The sequence below is a fragment of the Nilaparvata lugens genome, chromosome 9 (genome assembly GCF_014356525.2).
Source record: "Nilaparvata lugens isolate BPH chromosome 9, ASM1435652v1, whole genome shotgun sequence".
In the NCBI taxonomy this organism is placed as follows: Eukaryota; Metazoa; Arthropoda; class Insecta; order Hemiptera; family Delphacidae; genus Nilaparvata; species Nilaparvata lugens.
This window is the reverse complement of record NC_052512.1, coordinates 24,780,843-24,800,662: the sequence shown is the minus strand read 5'-3', so window position 1 is coordinate 24,800,662 and position 19,820 is coordinate 24,780,843. Positions and strand designations below refer to the sequence as shown.

Below are 19,820 nucleotides of genomic sequence, written 5' to 3'. Positions count from 1 at the left end.
TAATTAATTGAATAATCAATAATCAATTGAATAAAAATTAATTGATCCATTCATTGATTAATTCCATGACTGCGCTCATCCGCTCATCAGGAGTAAGAAGCATTCCATATTGCTGATGAATCAAAATGTTAGTAAGTCAATTTACTTTAGATAAATAAGATGTTAAGATAAAACAATTATTGACATAGGCTACTTTTAAATTAATAAAACGAAATAAATCTTATAGCACCCTTTATTTTTAAAAAACTTTAAAATAGTAGTACAACTAGTTTCGGTTTACATAACCTGAAGATGGTGTAAACCGAAACTAGTTGTTAAACTATTTTAAAGTTTTTTTTTTAAAAATAAAGGGTGCTATAAGATTTATTTTGTTTTGTTAAGATATCTATCCATAATGAAAACAATGAGATATTGTCAAATATCACTTACTTTCGACAATATCCCAGTGTTTTCATTAGTCTATTAAATATTTACTCTGAGACAAATTTCATAATCAAACATATCTAGCAATATTTCTCTATTCATATATATTCTTGTATTCTACTTACTGAATTCTCTCAGGGTTAGTAATGAGGCCAATTTCGCCATCTGGAAAATAAAGCAGAAATGTTAATATACCCTTGTTTTCGGGTATATTTAAAAATGGGCCTTATGCTTTGTAGAATTTGGGGTCGCTGAATTCAAATCCGAAATCAAAATTCCTTTACCTACATTATTGGACGATTTTGGTGGAGAGGATAGCCTTGAAAAGTACGGCAGGCCGGGCTCGCGTTGCTTACTACTATAGTGAGGTCCACGTTATAATGGCAGTGGATAAAAATAGAAGAATAGCGATCCCGATTCTCTTCATCAATTAATTATATTTCAACACTGTCAAAACATAACTGGCATCGTTGTGGACCTAGAAAAGTATAGTACTACCGACTTTTTCGAATGATAGACAAGGATAGCTAAACCAAAGTTGATCAAATACTGTCATTATAACGTGGACCTCACTATAGTGCGTAGTGATTTAGCTCCGAGTCGTTCAAGGACACAGGTCAAGACAGGCCAAATCCGCGAGCCAAATCCATTGGTGTGTGGGGCCCTTTAGTCTCACACCACATTGGAATTTATAAAGTACTCCTTTAGAATTACTGTTTACAGCGAGGTGAATTCCAAATACTGGGTGCTTCAAAAAAATGTATACAGACTTTGAACTTTCATAGAAAATTTATTTACCGTTCTACAAAGTTAAATTTCAGGAAAATAGAAAGCTGAAAGTCCAATGTAAATGAAACATGAATAACAAGTATCAATACTGTTAAAATTGGTGACCTGCAGCATGAATACAATTCTGAGTACAAGTGACCACTGATTCTGTACATTGTATCAAAACGTCCAATGAGATTTCTCTACACACTGCTTGAATCTCACTCCAAAGAATGTCTATGTTTTGTGGTTTACGTTTGTACACCTCATCTTTTACTGTGCCCCACAAGAAGAAATCCAGTGGTGTAAGGTCTGGAGAGTGTGCTGGAAACTCGATTGGCCCCCTGCGTCCTATCCACTGGCCTGGCAAATTTTGATCCAGGTAAGCTTGTACATCCCTGTGATAGTGCGGCGGAGCACCATCTTGTTGAAAATAGAAATCATCATTACCATATAATGCACGAATGGCAGGAAATATGAAATTAGCAAGCATTGTTAGGTAATTAATACCAGTTACAGTGCCTTCAAATCGAAAAGGTCCAATGAAGACAAACTGCAACACACATTTACACCAGTTTTTCAATTGAAATGTGAGGATTTTCTTCACCCCAGTATACACAATTGTGCCTATTGACAGTTCCATTAAGTTTGAATTGGGCTTCATCCAACCAAATGATGCTACCAATAAATCCTGGTTCACGTATCACCATCTCCTGAATCCATTCACAAAATTGCAACCTTCGATCTGGATCGTCGTCCTTTAGCTGTTGCACCAGCCTTGGAATGTAAACACGATACTTGCCTCTCTTCAGAATGCGTAGCACGCTGCTAGCACTTGCATCACTTTCACGTGCCCCTTGCCTTGAAGATTTGTTAGGAGACCGTTGAAACAGTTCCAAGACTGCTGTTGATGACTCATCACTTGTAGCTGTTCAAGGCTGACCTGAATGACCATTATGCACATCACACACTGTTCCATGAACTTCGAATTTGTCTCGTATGTGTGTAATTTTCAATCTTGAAGGTGGTTCTGTATCATACTCCCTTCTCCACTGTCTTTGAGCTTCATTTACAGTCTCAAACTTCCAGTACCACTTAATAACCTGCTTATGTTCTTCAAAACTCAAACGTACGCCCGCCATGTTGATATTACAAATTCCAACTAACAATATAACATAGAGGGACAATTATGCTGCTGTTAGAGCCAATGTAAAGGGCTTCAAATCACGTTACTTAGTAGCTCAAAATAAAGTCGTTACCTTTAAGAAGCTTCTCGTACAAGGATGGCGGGTTCGCAGTGGACTGTAACAGCGGTTTTCTCGTTCGGGTAGGCGGTAGCACGTTATTGTAATAAGAAATCACTTGCACTGGCTGGGGGGAAAACATGGGCCCATGTCGCAGCGAAGAGGTCGTACATTTATAAGTTCTTTCAAAGGGAGGAAAAATTGGTAGCGTTAGTGCACGTTTTAGAACAAGCCATCTTGACAAAGCGGAAACGGGCGAAGTAGTAGTGGGGAGTGGAACAAGCCGAGAGAGAGAGCAGTGCCATCTACAATGGGCTTGGCGATATCATTGCGGCTGATGGCAGTGGCATGTTAGATGGCCATGGGTGAGCGCGGTTGATTCAAAACACACAGCCAACTTACCGACAGATATAAGAGGGAAACTGCCGAAGTTATATTGGCGGTAACATACCCCCCCTCAAAAACGAACAGTTTTTCATAGCGGTGGAAACAATCTCCAGCAGGTCGGTGACAATACACAGTGAGAGCGTTGCACAAATGACCAGAAAGGTGGCGCAGACAGGAACAGTGGTGTAGCTAGGAGCAGCGGTGTAGACAGAAACAGCAGTGTAGACAGGAACGGCGGTGTAGACAGTAGCAGCGGTGTAGACAATAACAATCCTCACGGATGTGAGCGAGGCGGTCTTCATGCGGTGTGTGCGGTAACTTGTAGAAGGTTTCAAATGATGCGGTGAACTTTGCGTATGTCTCGAACAATGTTCCCAGATTCGCATTTGATAGTGACTACACGTACTAGTCCATCTTTACCAGGGTGTAGCGCAATAATCCTGCCTAATGGCCAGCTGAGAGGAGAGGTGTTGACAGATTTGATTATGACCAAATCGTTAAGTTGCAAGTTTCTTTCAGCGGTTTTCCATTTTGTGCGATTGATCAAGGTGCATAGGTACTCCTTGGACCAGCGATTCCAGAAATATTGGGTCATTTGGTTTGTAAGTCTCCAGCGGCGTGCGACCAATAGTTCCTTCATCTCTATGGGTTGCGGTGGTGCGGTAAGAGGTCTACCAATTAGGAAGTGCCCGGGAGTGAGCACGGAGGCAGCTTCAGCAGGTTCAGAGGACAATTCTGTAAGCGGTCGACTATTTAGAATACTTTCAATTCTAACGAAAATGGTGTCATACTCTTCGTATGTAAGAGCTGTGTCCCCAATACAGCGGTGTAGCAGTGTTTTGGCGGATTTGACGGCGGCTTCCCATATGCCTCCTTGATGCGGAGCATAAGGGGGAATGAACTTCCAGTTTATGCCGTAGTTAGACAGAAAGCACTTCACTTCAGAGGGCATCGTCTTCAAGAGTTTTTCTAACTCATACATTTTTCTTGCGGCGGATGTGAAAGTCTTAGCATTGTCTGAAAACAGAGTGTGCGGCGCACCTCTGCGGGCAATAAATCGGTGTAGAGCGGCGATGAAGTTGTTGACAGACATCGAGGACAGGAACTCTAGATGAGTAGCTTTGGTGGTCAAACATACAAATATGCACAGATAACCTTTTGTTGTTTGTGTGCGTTTCAATAAAGATGTTTTGCATGAGAAAGGACCAGCAAAGTCCAAGCCAGTTAAATTGAATGGTCTATTGGCGGTGACTCGTTCAGCAGGTAGCGGGGCCATATGTTGCTGTAGGTTGGTGCGGCAAAAGCGGTTACAAATGACACATTGATGTATTATGCGGCGAACTTGATTGCGGGCAGAGATTATCCAATACTGTTGGCAAACAGCTGCTTGTGTGGTGCGGGGACCGGCATGACAATTTTGAAGATGTATGTGTCGAATGATGAGTGAGGATACATGCTCATTTTTTGGCAGCAATAATGGATTTCTAGCTTCACTAGAAATCGGAGCGTGCTCAAGACGACCAGATAAGCGTATCAAATCGTGATCATCAATGTATGGTTGCAACATTAGTAGATGCTTAGGACATTTTCCAGCTTTCAACTCTGTTATTTCCTTCTGAAATTTATCCTGTTGCACAACATGAACAATGAGTTTTCTAGCTATTTCAGCTTCACAGGCGGTGGTGTCAATTGAGGCAGGCGTTTCACAGGTTTCAATCTGTTTGACTATTTTGCAGCGATATTCATAACGGGCTGGTTTGATGTGGTTGACAAATCTTAGTATGTAGACAAAAATACAACATAGCTTTCCAAATTTGGATACACGTTCTATAGCGGTATACAAACGATTCTCAATTGGTTCTTCAACAGTAGCGAGAATGTACAGCGGGTTAGTTTTCATCTCAGGTACAATGTTGGAAACAAGATGATTGGACACGGGAAAGTCAGTGGCAAGACAACGAAACGCATTGGTAGTGTGCCACCAATCATGGCAGGAGACGATTTCAGCGGGAGTCATGCCTCTCAAAGCAATATCTGCACAGCTGTTAGCAGAAGTAACGTGATGCCATGACTCAAGTTTTGTTAACTGAGTAATTTGCTGTACTCTGTTGGCAACAAAAATCTGCAATTTGTATGTGGGTGTGTTGATCCAATCCAAGGCAGTCTTGGAATCGGTGTAGAGTCGAATTTCTTGTAAATCATATTCGGACAGCGTAGGTAAGATGGCGGATAGTAAACGAGCAAGCAGCAAACAACCCATCAATTCCAGGCGTGGAATTGTCATAGTTTTCAGCGGGGCGACATGACTTTTGGCGGCTATGAGACGGCAGTTAACATATCTATTTTCAGTCTCTTCATGAATATATATACAAGCAGCAAACCCCTTTTCGGAGGCATCGGCGAATCCAAGCAGCCAGGTAGTAGAGCGGTTACAGGCGAGTAAACGCGGGATTACAACATTGTCCAAACGGGAAATTTCAGCGGTAATCAGCTCCCAATGAGCTCGAAGTGAGGCTGGAACCTCAGTGTCCCAAGCTAATTGCTGAGACCACAGCGTGCGCATGAATAGCTTGAACAGCATTATGAGAGGAGTGAGCCACCCAAGGGGGTCGTAGACTCGAGCGATGAATGATAGAACGGTTCTTTTAGTGATTTGCCCATTAAAAGGAGAAATGAAATAGTGAAAGTTGTCCGCGAGCGGGCTGTAGACAATTCCAAGAACTTTTGCAGTAGCGTTGTCATCAAACATACAATCTTGATTTTCCAAAAATTCTGCAGGCAAGTTAGCGATTGATTCAGGAGTATTAGAGTTCCATTTCCGAAGTTCAAAGGAGCCAAGCGACAATAACTCAATCAGTTCAGAAATAAGCGTTTGTGCTTCAGAAAAATTGTTACTTCCTCCCAGCAGGTCATCAACATAAGTTTGACTTGTTAAAACTTTACTTGCCAGAGGGAATGCTTCTCCTTCATCCTTGACAAGTTGTTGCAATGTGCGTTGTGCTAAATAAGCACTGGAAGTAAGCCCATAGGTTATGGTTTTAAGTTCAAATTCTTTTGCAGGTTCATGATAATTAGGTTTCCAAAAAACATGTTGGTGACGGCAGTCTTCAGGCCTTAACAAAATCTGGCGATACATCTGCTTGCAATCAGAAAGGACAATGTACTTGTAAGTGCGGAATTTGGTCAATACTTGAATAATATTGGACTGCAGTTTTGGCCCTGGTAACAAATTCTCATTTAGTGAATGCCCATTGGTATCCTTGCTGGAAGCATTAAACACCACCCTGATTTTCTGAGTGGGGTCCTTATTTTTAAAAACTGCATGGTGTGGAATCACATAGTCAGAAGCGGATTTGGCAAGTTCCAAATGGCCAAGCTCATGATATTCTGTCATGAAGTTGTCGTATTTCTTCTTTAGTTCTGAAGAATTTTCCAAGCGTTTTAATAATCCAAGGTGACTTCGATAAGCTTGCTTGCGGTTTGAAACAAGAACAGGCGCGCTAGGCTTGAAGGGGAGTGCGACTACATATCTGCCTTCATCATTGCGGTAGGTAGTGGACTCATAGAGCTGTTCACAGAGTTCATCTTCAGGTGATAAGAGTTTCGCATTTATTTGGACATCTTCAGTCTCCCAAAACTTGTTCATGACCTCAGCAAGCGGTTCTTCGCGGGCAAACATGGTGCAGATAAGTTGCATCTGATGAAGCGGAGCAGGCGAGTCCTCAATATTTAGCTTTCCACTCAGAACATAGCCAAATATAGTGGCGAAGGCAGCGGGATTTCCTGGTATAATAGCATTGGCGGAAGAAACAAATACATTAGGATAAATGTCAGCTCCAATCAAGAGGTCTATCCTATTGGGTTGGTCAAAACCAGGGTCAGCGAGATCCAAATGTGAAAGTGAGGTTTTGAGCTCACTGCTGATTGGAAAAGCGGGTAGGTCACCAGCTATTTGCTCTAAGACAAGGGCTTCAGTTTGGAGAAAGGTGTTAAACTGCGGTCGAGATAGCAGTGTCAAATGAGTGGTACCTTTTACAGCGGTCGCTTGTTCAGAGATACCATTAATCTGAATGCGTGCGGGCATGATGGTGATACCAAGTTGCTGGGCAGCTCGGGTAGTGATAATCGATCTCATGGAGCCACAATCCAATACAGCACATAGTAATTGTGATCGGTTGTATTGATCAACAACGGCAACGATAGCGGTGCCCAGTAAAGCAGAAGCGTGTACAGCTTTCACTTGTGCACAGCCACTGAAGGTGTCCGGCATGCCGGTGGATGAACTGCGGGTTGGGGTTGAGATATTGGTCACAGGCGCTGTGCCAAAAGGTGACGAAGAAGACCGTGAGGGACTGGCCGTGTTTTGCGGGATTCTCGAATGTATGTCATCGGTAAACCGCTGTGTTGACATTGGTTCAAATCCTGGTGGCGGGGAGCGACAGCTAGCACCTCCAGAGGTGGAAGCTGGTTGGTAACTAGATATGGTAGGCCTATTATGAGAGCCAGAAGGGTAGCGATCTGGTCGGCGTTCAGCAATTAAAAAGGATTGTGAACTCTCATTATTTTTGCATAGCAGGGTATGGTGATGGATTGATTTACATGCACGACAAGAGGACAGTGAATTGCATTTGGCTTTGAGGTGGGACCCGAGGCATCCGAAGCATCTGCGGTTTTGCTTGACAATATCCATTTGTTTGTTGATAGGTTCCTTCCTAAAGCGCTCACATTTGTACAATGGATGAGGAATGTTGCATAGTACACACAGATTGCTGCCACTTTTGTTTTCAGTAAATTGCGGTTTTACTACTTGTGAATGATCTTCAGTCTTCACTTTTGCGGTTGGTATAGCGGTGTAACTAGCACTAGATAACTGTTCGCTCACCTCATTGATGGCGGTTACCTCCAGCGATTTTTCTTGGTTGGAAATGAATTTCATCAGGTGGTCAAAAGCAGGTAAGTTGTCAGGGCCCAAAGAATTCTCAAATTTGGCTCTTACAGCGTTAGGCAATTTCTGAAGGCAAATCATTGTTATTAAGAAATCAGCATGGTTCAATTTCAAATTAAATAGTGATTGCTTAGCTGAGCCTAATTCAATGGCAAAATGTCCAAGTACTTCAACAAGACTGCCCTTCGGCTGAAAGTTTGTGATTTTGCTGTATAAGGCATAAGCTCGATAGCGTTTGTTGTCATATCGGTTATGCAAACTTTCGAAGGCAAGCTTGTATGCATTTTCAGTGTCAGCAAAGTTTTGAACTAAGCACAAGGCGTCTCCACGTAAATAGGATACAAGTAGATAGTATTTTTCATCATTTGAAAAGTCTTTGCAATTATGTACAGCCGCTTCAAATACGTTTTTAAAGGAAGCCCATTGCTCCATGTCTCCAGAGAATACTGGGATGGACAATTGCGGCTTGATAAAATTTGACGCTTTAGATTCAGTAGGAGTGCAGGTATTTACTTCTTCTTTTAATTTAATTTGATCAAAAGTGTCTTGAAATTCCTTTTGAACGTTATCGAATTCGGTCAAAGTAGCTAAAGGCATTTCATCACGTTGTAGGTTGTTAAAATCATCAGCTAATTTTTCAAATTTTTTGTTCAAGTCCAAATAATAATCGCATAATTTTATCGGTATTTCAAATTCATATTTGTTGGCTAAAGCGCAAAGCGACAGCTGAGTGCGTTTTAGCTTTTTGAGCAAGAGTACCTCGGCCATTTCAGCGAAATAACATTCAAAAACAGTTCAAAAAATAATTTTGTAAACAAAATTTTGAGGCTAGGTCGATGTTTCAGTAAAATCGATAGTCGATAGTCGATATCTCGATGATTGATGACGGTTAATGATCGATATTTCGATAGTCGATGCTTGCACGCTACTGATTCGATTCATCTAACCTCAACCTTGAGAAATTCGAAGAATGCGAAAATAATTGAAGATTCATCCATAGGTCGATCGTAATAATTTCATGCGGCTCGGTTGGACCAGAATCGTGTTAGAGCCAATATGATGGGCTTCAAATCACGTTACTTAGTAGCTCAAAATAAAGTCGTTACCTTTAAGAAGCTTCTCGTACAAGGATGGCGGGTTCGCAGTGGACTGTAACAGCGGTTTTCTCGTTCGGGTAGGCGGTAGCACGTTATTGTAATAAGAAATCACTTGCACTGGCTGGGGGGAAAACATGGGCCCATGTCGCAGCGAAGAGGTCGTACATTTATAAGTTCTTTCAAAGGGAGGAAAAATTGGTAGCGTTAGTGCACGTTTTAGAACAAGCCATCTTGACAAAGCGGAAACGGGCGAAGTAGTAGTGGGGAGTGGAACAAGCCGAGAGAGAGAGAGCAGTGCCATCTACAATGGGCTTGGCGATATCATTGCGGCTGATGGCAGTGGCATGTTAGATGGCCATGGGTGAGCGCGGTTGATTCAAAACACACAGCCAACTTACCGACAGATATAAGAGGGAAACTGCTGAAGTTATACTGGCGGTAACAGCTGCCACCTGGCGAAGAAATATAACATTAGCCTTGTAGAGCAGTAAAACTACTATTGTTTAAAGTGTGTATACATTTTTTTGAAGAACCCGGTATATACTTTCCCTTAAAGACCTGCAAATATTGATAAATTGAAACTCTCAAAAGACTCGCTGAAGGACATTAAAAGGATAATATACTATCCTTGGAAAAAGAGCTGATAGTTTCATCGGCTGTCAATAATGGAAGTGAGTGAGCGAGTGGGCGCGTGTGGGAGTGAGACAAAATCATGCCTCAGCTGTTGAACTATTGCATTCAATCAGCTGATCTCATGAGAGGTATCGGGCAAGAAACTGATCGACATGATCAAATAGAATAATAATAGGATTGTAAATGAGTTGAATGAATTTAAACAAAACTCAATATCAATTATGGTGTAGTGCAGAATAGTACATAGTAGGCTATATTAACTAATATTTTGGAAAACATAGTGTAACATTCCAAACATCAACTATAGATATTTTTTACTCTTTCATTATAAAATTTCTATGCTTATGTACTCCAGAGAGAAGCTCGGTCCTCAGATAATGTCTTAAGCTGCGTTTACACCAAAGTTATCAACAAAATGTTTATTTTTCCATCCTTAAAGATTCTATTGGATTGAGCAGAACTTGACAAGCACATATGTTTATCATGTGTATGATAAGTTGTGTTCAATCTAATAGAATATATAAGGACGGATGAATAATCATTTTGTTAATAATTTTGGTGTAAATGCAGCTTAGGGTGCATTTTCGTTTGTGCATAAACTTCCACAGTCAACAAAGACAAGCATTGTTGACATTCATATTGTCCAAATATCAAGTGTGCTGAAACAGCTGATCATTAACTTTTCATTATTTGTGTTTGTTATTGAAGAATCAAAAAATTTCTAATAATATCATCATATTGCCATTTGAAAGTATGAAAAAGTATTAACTCAATCTCCCACATTGGAAGATAATTGAACATTATCTTTTAGGTTATTTAGACAAATTGAAATCTACCCAATCTGAGATCCTCACCCTGTCGTGGTCGACGACCAAGAATAGTATATAGCAGGTTGCCTCGATTGCATTTACATATGCGCTTGTGCTACGTCAAACTACGACCTCTCGGCCGGCAAACACCGGCGTCCCATATGAATTACATACAAAACACCGCGTCAAATATAAACTCCTCACATAAAAACCGCTGTATTGATAAGAAATATGAACATGCTATTCAATTCAGGAAGAAACTAGCTTTACATCAATATGTATTTTGAAAACATTAATTTATTTCGAAAAGTGTAGGAAGTCCTTGCCTTGAATCTAGCACTATAATTATTCAATCAGTAAAACCGAATCATATTAGTGAAGAGGCTGATAGCTTTTTTGTTTTGGACTTATTTTAAAAAATAATATGACAAAATGATGCGAACAAATATAATTTTATGCTGGTCATCCAATTATATTTAAAATTGATTGTTTCCTATTTGACAATCGTTTGTGAAAGTTGATTGTATCGTCGCCTCTGGAACAATGCTAGTTGCAAACATTTGTATATGACTATTTTTTAGGACTTAATTAATTGAAAAATACCTAGAATCAATATTTAGCAAATTCATGGAACTGTTTGGTTTGAACACCATGATTATAAACTATTTTTCGATCGTTGAACTGTCTGGTTACTAATAATTATTTCAGTTGTCTACTGGAAAGCGTAGTGCCAACATGTTGCTCTTTCATGGAACACAAATTTACATTGGAAATATTATATTATTCACAGCAGAATGTTATTTTTCATTTCAATGTGTCCATGGGATACTTATGAATGCAAAAAACACTTGTGTAAAGCAAGAATAGATCAAATACTTCAACTAATTATAACTTAAAATACCATAGCATTAATTTTTAATATTCATAAAATGTTTCAACTACCTTACAGTATGGAAGTGTAATACACTTTATTTGTTGATAAAATAGCAGCATTTAAGTCATTGAAAGTCGTGATTATCAATAATTTTTTGTTCATAAGTAGGATAAAAATGAAAATCTTTATAATGTTCATACATTTTTAGGGCTTATCTAGACTGTTTATTTTTGTGATAATATTAGGCAACCATTGATGGGTTTGCATTGTTTCAGGAGTTGTTGTTGAAATAACATTAATATACTGGAGAAGCTGTTAGTTCTTTCCACAGACCTTCATAAGGATGAAATTTCCAAATGATTTCCAAATCAGAATAGAATTCTAATCAGAGAAATTACTGAAACGATGCAGAAGAAAATTAAGAGGAAGTAAAAAAACGTATTTGAAATGGTATTATCAAATCAAATTGTGTGTCAAACGATTTGTTTTAGACTCGCCAGTAACATTTATAGGATTTTTATTAAAAATTGGTTCTGATATTGTTTTAAAGAGAATGAAACTCTGAACATTTTGATGTCATTCACTTCTATGTAGTTAATTTGCTATGAGGGCTGTAAGATCATAATTTTGAATAGCTATCAAAATCACTAGATGAAGAGATTTTATAGGTCCAAGCAAACAGCTGTATTGCTATCGCCGGGTGCGAGGTCAACAAACTCGAGATTAGATAATAATGGGTATCTAAGCTACAGTTTAAACAGCAAAATGAAAAGGAAAATATTATTGCTACCTACTTATTCAATTATATAAAATAATAAATTTCTACTTGCCTTGCCCTATTACCATAGGTAAGGAAAGTATTGCTTTCTGAAAAAAATTAAGGTACCCCAATTTCTAAATTTCTATACATTTCAAGGTCCCCTGAGTCCAAAAAAGTGGTTTTTGGGTATTGGCCTGTATGTATGTGTGTGTGTGTGTGTGTGTGTGTGTGTGTGTGTGTGTGTGTGTGTGTGTGTGTGTGTGTGTGTGTGTGTGTGTGTGTGTGTGTGCGCGTGTACAGACGTAACATTCATGATACATCCCGTAACATTCATGATGGGTGCGTGGGCGGAGCGACTGTGGTTCGATGGTGGTACGAGGGCGGTACGAGGGCGGTACAAGGGAGGAGCGTGCTCGGTGTGGGTTGGAAGTGTGAATATGTGTATGCAGCTCAAGAGTGTATGTGCGTCTGTGTACATGATATCTCATCTCCCAATCAACGGATCAAATACAATTCAAGATGGCGGCTAAAATGGCAAAAATATTGTCAAAAACAGGGTTTTTCGCGATTTTCTCAAAAACGGCTCCAACGATTTTGATCAAATTCATACTTAAAAAATTCATTGATAAGTTCTATTGACTACCATAAGTCTCATATCTGTAAAAATTTCAGAAGCACTGCCCCATCTATGCAAAGTTTGATTTTAGATTCCCAATTATCAGGCTTCAGATACAATTTAAACAAAAAAGTTTAAGTGGAAAAGATTCAGCATGAAAATCTCTACAATTAATGTCCAGTAACATTTTCACCTAAAATTGAAAATAAGCTTGAAATGCGAGAAAATAATATTATACAATTGCAAACTGTTGGCAACTGTTGATTCTATTAAATCATTCACTATGAAGAGATAGCAGATTTCGTGTGTCTACAACAGCGCTATTGTCCTGTCACCAGCTGTCTCAGATCTTAGAATAGTAGATTTGATATGTGTGGGAGCACTAGCGTCAGTTGATCAATTTTCAAAACAGCAAGGAAAGTTGTGTGAGTGCGCCACACCAGATTTTATTTGAGTTAGGTTAGGTTAGGTTCTATGATACTCACTGGTTGGCAACATAAATAATCGGTCAAGCCATATAAATTGAGAATTGGCCAGACACCTGTGGCAAATTTAGTTGCATACAAATAGCATTCGCTTAAAATGTGATCATAGGGTTGGTAACAAGCATGGCATGTTAATGTAAAAGGAAAAACTTTTTAAAAAATACAGAAATATTTATTATGTCATATGAGCATGGACAAAATGTGTAAAATAAATAAAAATATTAAGGAAATGTGGTATATCCTACTCAGCGCATGAATACATTTGTAATAATAGAATAAGCAAATCAAAATACAGTAACTGACCGGCAGTAAAAGCAAGTTAATTCAAAAATATACATTATTTATTATTATAAATGTATTATGATATAAATGATGGGAATTTGTAAACTAGACAGTACCCAGTTTATGTAACAGATATAAAATGAATAATTAAAAATTATAATATTTGCTCTTTATGTACTAACCTAGCAGATTAGCAAGGACTATATTGAATCATGTTATTGCATAGTACCAATTTATAGAGCACAAGATCCCCTTTTAAATATTTGTACGTTTTTAAAAAATCTAAGTTTGAATTTAAAAATTAATTTCATAAGACTCAGTGAGGTCGAATTAAGACGTGAGTCACCTAATTCAAATATCCCCATTGGAGAAGATGACATCAGCCCACCAGAAAGGCCAAGGACATCAAAAGAATCCAGATCGCCATCATACTTTGTGGAAATCGACATGTGAGTTGATTAAAAAGTTATCAAGTTCCTCAGTTCTTCGAATAAATCACAATTAAATAAAGCTAGCTCGATGAAAGGTTATTAAAATATTGAAATTAATATCAAACTTGCGCAAGTCTTTAAACATAAAGGGAATTTTATTAAGAACAATCTATCAGAATTACATGTTTAAGTATGCACAGATGAAATATTTATTAATTTTTGATATTATAATATATGCTCACTTGACCATTCTTTTTATCAGTAAATTATAAAGATGTTAATGAAGCTCATGTTCATAAGATAAATTAATTCATCCGATTTCCACCAGAGGCTGCATGACCAATCCTGTTATAGTCTATTTTATTACCAGTATTGGAATATTATTAAGATTACCAACCAACTATATCCTTCACCGAGTGAGTTGGACGAATCAGCGATATACAGCATTGATTATCAAATCTTTGGAAATAATACGTTCCCAAGATTTATATGAATTATCCAGTACCAATCAATACCTTTGAGATTTGAAGAATCTCAAAGGTCATAGTATTAAGTTTCAGCAACATAAATTAATAGAATTTATAAGGTATTCTGATCGAGTATCGCCTTTGATTCCACTTGGTGTAATTTTTCATTGCTGACCACTTTGGTGAATGGTGGCAAAGTTGGGCATTTTTACGTTTGAATGCATGTTAAGCCGGGTCGAGAGGTCGCAGCATGACGTCACACCATAGCCGGCTGCGTTCTCCACGCGTCTTATGTGATCAATACAACCTTCTATACACTATTCTTGGTCGACGATGGCGTTTATGCACAAAAGAAAACCCAGATTTAAAGGTGCATTCTCGTTTGTGCGTAAACTTCCGCAGTCGACGACAACAAGCATGGTTGACATTCATATTGCCCAAATTTCAAGTGTGCTAAAACAGCTGATCAAATAAATTTTCATTATTTGTGTTTATTGTTGAAGAATCATAACATTTCTAATAATATCAACTTATTGCCATTTGAAAGTATAAAAAAGTATCAACTCAACCTCCCACATTGAAAGATAATTGAACATTATCTTTTATGTTATTTAGACAAATTGAAATCTACCTAATCTAACTCCGCCTAATAAAGAATTTTTTCATTTTCATTTTCATTTTCATTTTAATCTGAGATTCTCATCCTGTCGTGGTCGATGACAGCATTCACGCACAAATGAAAACCCAGCTTTAGAGCCGGTTACTGAGCTCGAGATTTAGATAAATTCTAGACTTGAAACAGATTGAGTCAGAAAATTGGCTTTCTGAAAGGAGGCATAGTCATAGTCCACGTTTAGATAAAATTTTGAACAACTAGAAAATCAAATAAAGAGAAAATACTGTAAATTTTCAGATATTTTGAATTTTTTAGGAATGTTTCATTTCGTCAAGGAAAAACATTTCCGATTATAGAAATGAGAAAGTGAAGATTATTATAAAAACTGTGACTACGCCCCGATTCGGAAAACCAAGCTTTTTAACTCCAGCTATTTAAAGTCTAGAACTTATCTGAGTCCCGAGCTCGAAAACCGATTCTTGGGCTGCGGCCTCCTTGGAGTTCATGCCCCATTTTGGAAAGCCATTTCTTACTCCAGCTGTTTGAAGTCTAGAACTTAGCTAAATTCTGAGTTTGGAAACCGGCCCTGAATGTCTGAATTTGAAAAAGGTGACACGATACTCACTATATTTAGAATATTCATTATTCCTGGTGTTGATGAAAACCGTCTCATGGAAAGCATACTTGTATTTGTCATAGGCGATACCATCATGCATGAAGGCAACCGCGAATTGCGCATACTTTTCTTTCAAAGTTTTGAATTTAGTTGCAATCAGCAGAAATATATCCTGCAATCAATTGAATGCAGCATTTCAATCTATAGAATGATTGTATTATTGACTAATTGCTGAAAGAAAAAGAATAAATATTAATCTTCCATTGAAAAAAAGAAGAAGAATTTCTGAAGAATATGAAGACAAAGAAAAAGACGAAGAAAAAGAAGAAGAAGAAGGAGGAGAAGAAGAACGAGGAGGAGGAGGAGGAGGTGAAGGAGTGGGAGGTGGTGGTGAAGAAGAAGCAGGAGGAGGTGAGGGAGAAGGTGGGGGAGGAGGAGGAGTAGGAAGAGGTGAAAAGGTGTAGGAGTGTGGGGAGGAGGAGGAGAAGAAACGGGAGGAGGAGGAGGAAGAGGAGGAATAGTAGGAGGAGGAGTAGGGAGAGGAGGAACGGGAGGAGGAGAAGAAGAAGCAGAAGGAGGAAGAGTAGGGGAATGAGGATGAGTGGGTGGTGGTTGAAGGTGAGGAAGGGGGAGGAGTTGGAGGATGAGGAGGTGGAAGAGGATGAGGGGTGGGTAGAGGAGGGTGATGAGGAAGAGGAGTGGGAGGAGGAATAGGATGAGGAGGACAATAAGAAGAAAAAGAAGAAGATGAAGAAGGAGGAATAATAATTCTCTGATATTTCAATAATGAGTTTTCTTAAATGAGATTAAAAATCTTGTTGATTGATCATATTTCTACATTGTTGAAAAACGAGCTGGCAATGTTGCTGAGCTAGAAAAGGATATCGCTATCTGCTTTTTGAATGATACACAAGGATAGCAAAACCACTGCAAATACTGCCAATATAACGTGGACCTCACTGTCAGAGCTACACAAAACATTAAGTTTGAATTGAGTAGAAAATAAAATAATAGAATGACTATTTCATTTGATGATTTGGTGAAGTTCGGATGGTAATGTTCTCTCTTCCAGTTTGTCAGTAGGTGGGCGCTTGAATGGAGATCGAGCGATTTTATTCATGGTCGGTTGAAGCAGAGATAAGGGAATATTTTCAAATAAAGGAGGAAGTTAAAAGGGGAAAGTGAAAGGGATAAGGGATAAGATGAGGGAACTAATTGTATCTCTGCATAAGTACTCAGCTCAATAAGTACTCAATTGAAGTAATACTTGATTGCATAAGTACCTAGACTACTTAGTTGAAGCATACTCAATCTGTATAAAAAGAGAGAGTACAGTAGGGTTGTGTTGTGTTTGTATGTTCGTGTGTACGTTTGTTCGCATCAAAACATGTCAACTTGTGGATTGCATACCGGAGAAACGGGAATGATTTAGATCTCCAAATTTTGCAAATCGATTTTGAAAATATCAAACTCATGCACCTGGAAGCCCAAATTTTAATTCTCCTTCTAGATTTTCAGAATTAATGTTCAAATTTCATTCATGGGACATGAAATTTTTTATAAAGCCAGCATAGCTTACATTGTTGTGAAATGTGTTTGTTTATAAGTGAGGAACTTATAACGTTAGTACAAGACATCATTTTTAGAATGCAGCCGTGGTCTAGCGTTAGAGTGCTCGGCTTCGGCGCGAGTGTACTCGATTCCCGAATTTTCCACTTATTTTTTGTTCTTAATTTTTTCTCTTGAAACGTATAGTTATAAATACTTTTTGAAGGGAGTTGTTTTCATTAAGTTTAGACTTGGATTTCTTCGAATAATATTGCACATAGATTCTAAAAATATCAAACTCATGCACCTATTTATGTTTAAATATTGAAAAAAAGTAATTACATAACTTTCTCTGCAAATAGAGTAGGGCAGTCTAAGGAGAATCAAGATTTGAGATTCCATTCCCAGTGCAATTTAAACTTGGGTAATTGTGATTGTCCCACCATTAAAAAAGTCACTAATACTAAGTACTTGGGAATCATAATTGATGAAAACCTCAAATGAGATGTTCATATCAAATAGGCCTACATACATATGTAGAAGAATGAGATATTTACATTTTGAATCTTACCAAGTTAGAATTCTTAATAACCACCTGAAAATGATATATCGTGTTCTAGTCAAGTCAATTCTGCAGTAATAATAATAATATTAATTTTTACTTAATAATAATTGGAAAATAATCAATTATTCAATAATCCTTCCTTTCCTTTCCTTTTTCCTTCGTCCTGGTACCCCCAGAAGAAGGGAGTTTATTATAGAAAATATAAAAAACGAAAATGAAAAATACACTTATAAAAAGAAATCTTACAAACAAAACAAATGAAGAATAATAAAAAAAGCAAGAATGACAAAAGATAAGAAGTTCCCTTCCAGTGGAAAATTTCAAGTATTATAAACCAGACAAATTATAAATTCTCCAAAACCTTCTAAAGAAGGTTTGACTGGAGGAGTCAAGTTTTACATTATATTAAAAAAACCATAGAAATAATACATTGATATAATCAATCAGTGATCCCAGAATAATAATTTTCAATTCAAATCATATCAAAAGAAAAATAGTTGTCAATCTTGAGTATAGAAAAATTTAATTGATACATTGATAATAATTCATTTAATTGTAATTGTGTAGCAATAAAATAATAAAACAATGGGATTTCAATTGTTGCTTATCACAGACAATAATACACAAGAAAAAAAATATTAAAAAAGAAAGAATTTATGGAGATCATTCAAATTCACTCAAATTATCTAACAGAAAGTGTTTCATCTTATTTTTAACAATTGAAATTCTATCCAGACTAATTAAGAATGACAATTAAGAAGAAACACTTTAGAAAAGATTACATTTCTTTGGCAATTTTCAATAATAATAATAATATAATAATAATAATAATAATAATAATAATAATTTCAATTTCAATTTCAATTTCAATTTCAATTTATTCATTCCTTCAAATTACATTACAATCATAATACACTCAGTGCTTTTAGTTACTCCTCTAGCTTATAGCTAATTGAGGAGTGTCAAAATCATTTACATAATAATAATATATTCACATTCAATCATTACTGTATTTATTCTACAATGAGGAAATTCTTGAGAGTTTGACATACAGTAAGTTCCGATTTTCACCACTTGAGTCGCTCTTTAATTCTTTGACTGTTCATACACAAGTAACGAAATTCAGATGACCGTAGCCGTCAGACTAGAGACTAAGACTACTCAATCGAACACAACACAGAAGCACAATCAAATAACCTTCAAAATTTATAAACATCAGTAATAATTCATTACAATATTTTTTTATAATCTTAAACCTATCAGCATATTACATTTTACATACAATACTTTCTTTCTATTTTCCATATTAAAATCAATCTAGCCTATTGGAATTTTTTATTTTTATGTTTCCTTTTCTTCTCTGTTTACTAACTTTAGTATGCTACTAACTTTACATATTTATAACTTGACTACTTACTAACCTGACTAAATTTTAACACACTAACACATAATAAAATCACTTGGAAAAAGATGTTTTATCCTATTCAGCTATTCTTATAAAGAAATCTTTCAATTTTGTTCTCAATTCGCTTTTTCCTTGCAAATTCCTCAACTCAGGTGGCAGACAATTCAGCAGGTAAGGAATTCTAAATTTTGATAATCTCTTACCATAGTTATTATTATATCTTTGCGGTCTAAATGCCCTATTTCTTAAACCATAACCTATCTCATTAACTTCCCTGAATTCATTTTTAAAATAATTTCTGGACAGGTCAGTATATTTAGCAAGAGCTTCCATTGACATGATACCCAACAAGTGAATCTCAATTCCATTGAACAAAGTTTGCGTTATTCTCCTAACTACATCATAGACAGGCTGCTTCAAATAACTTGGTGCCAAACTATGCAATGTTATTCCATAAAATATTACACCTTGTATCATGGAAAAATAGACTATTCTTTTAGTACTAATTGGAAAGCACCTGCTAATTCTAGAGCACTTATACAGAGCAGCCTTCATAATTTTCAAAATTCTATCATTATGTGAACCAAATCGCATGTCTGCATCAAAAAACACTCCCAAATGTTTAATACTTTCATTGAACTCTAATTGTTGACATGTACAATCATTTCTCAACCTATCTCTAAGACAATTTACCTTATGGCATATTAACCTATGGTTGTGTATATTGATATTGATTCTATGATTTCTAAATATAATAACTTTAGTTTTTTTTGAATTTATCTTGATAGCATTATTGAAAAAATACTTATTCGCTAAGTTCAAGTCTTCCTGCATGTATCTCATACCTAT

General features: G+C 37.2%; 1 protein-coding gene across 1 annotated transcript in view; it reads right to left on the bottom strand.

The window, feature by feature from the left end:
• The window catches only part of LOC111056207, a gene marked incomplete in the record, with an annotated part of 336,828 nt that overhangs the window by 3,240 nt on the left and 313,768 nt on the right, over positions 1-19,820 (bottom strand). The window contains 2 exon segments of the mRNA XM_039435672.1: positions 549-588; positions 15,463-15,625. Of these exon segments, the coding sequence (XP_039291606.1) occupies positions 549-588; positions 15,463-15,625 (203 nt within the window).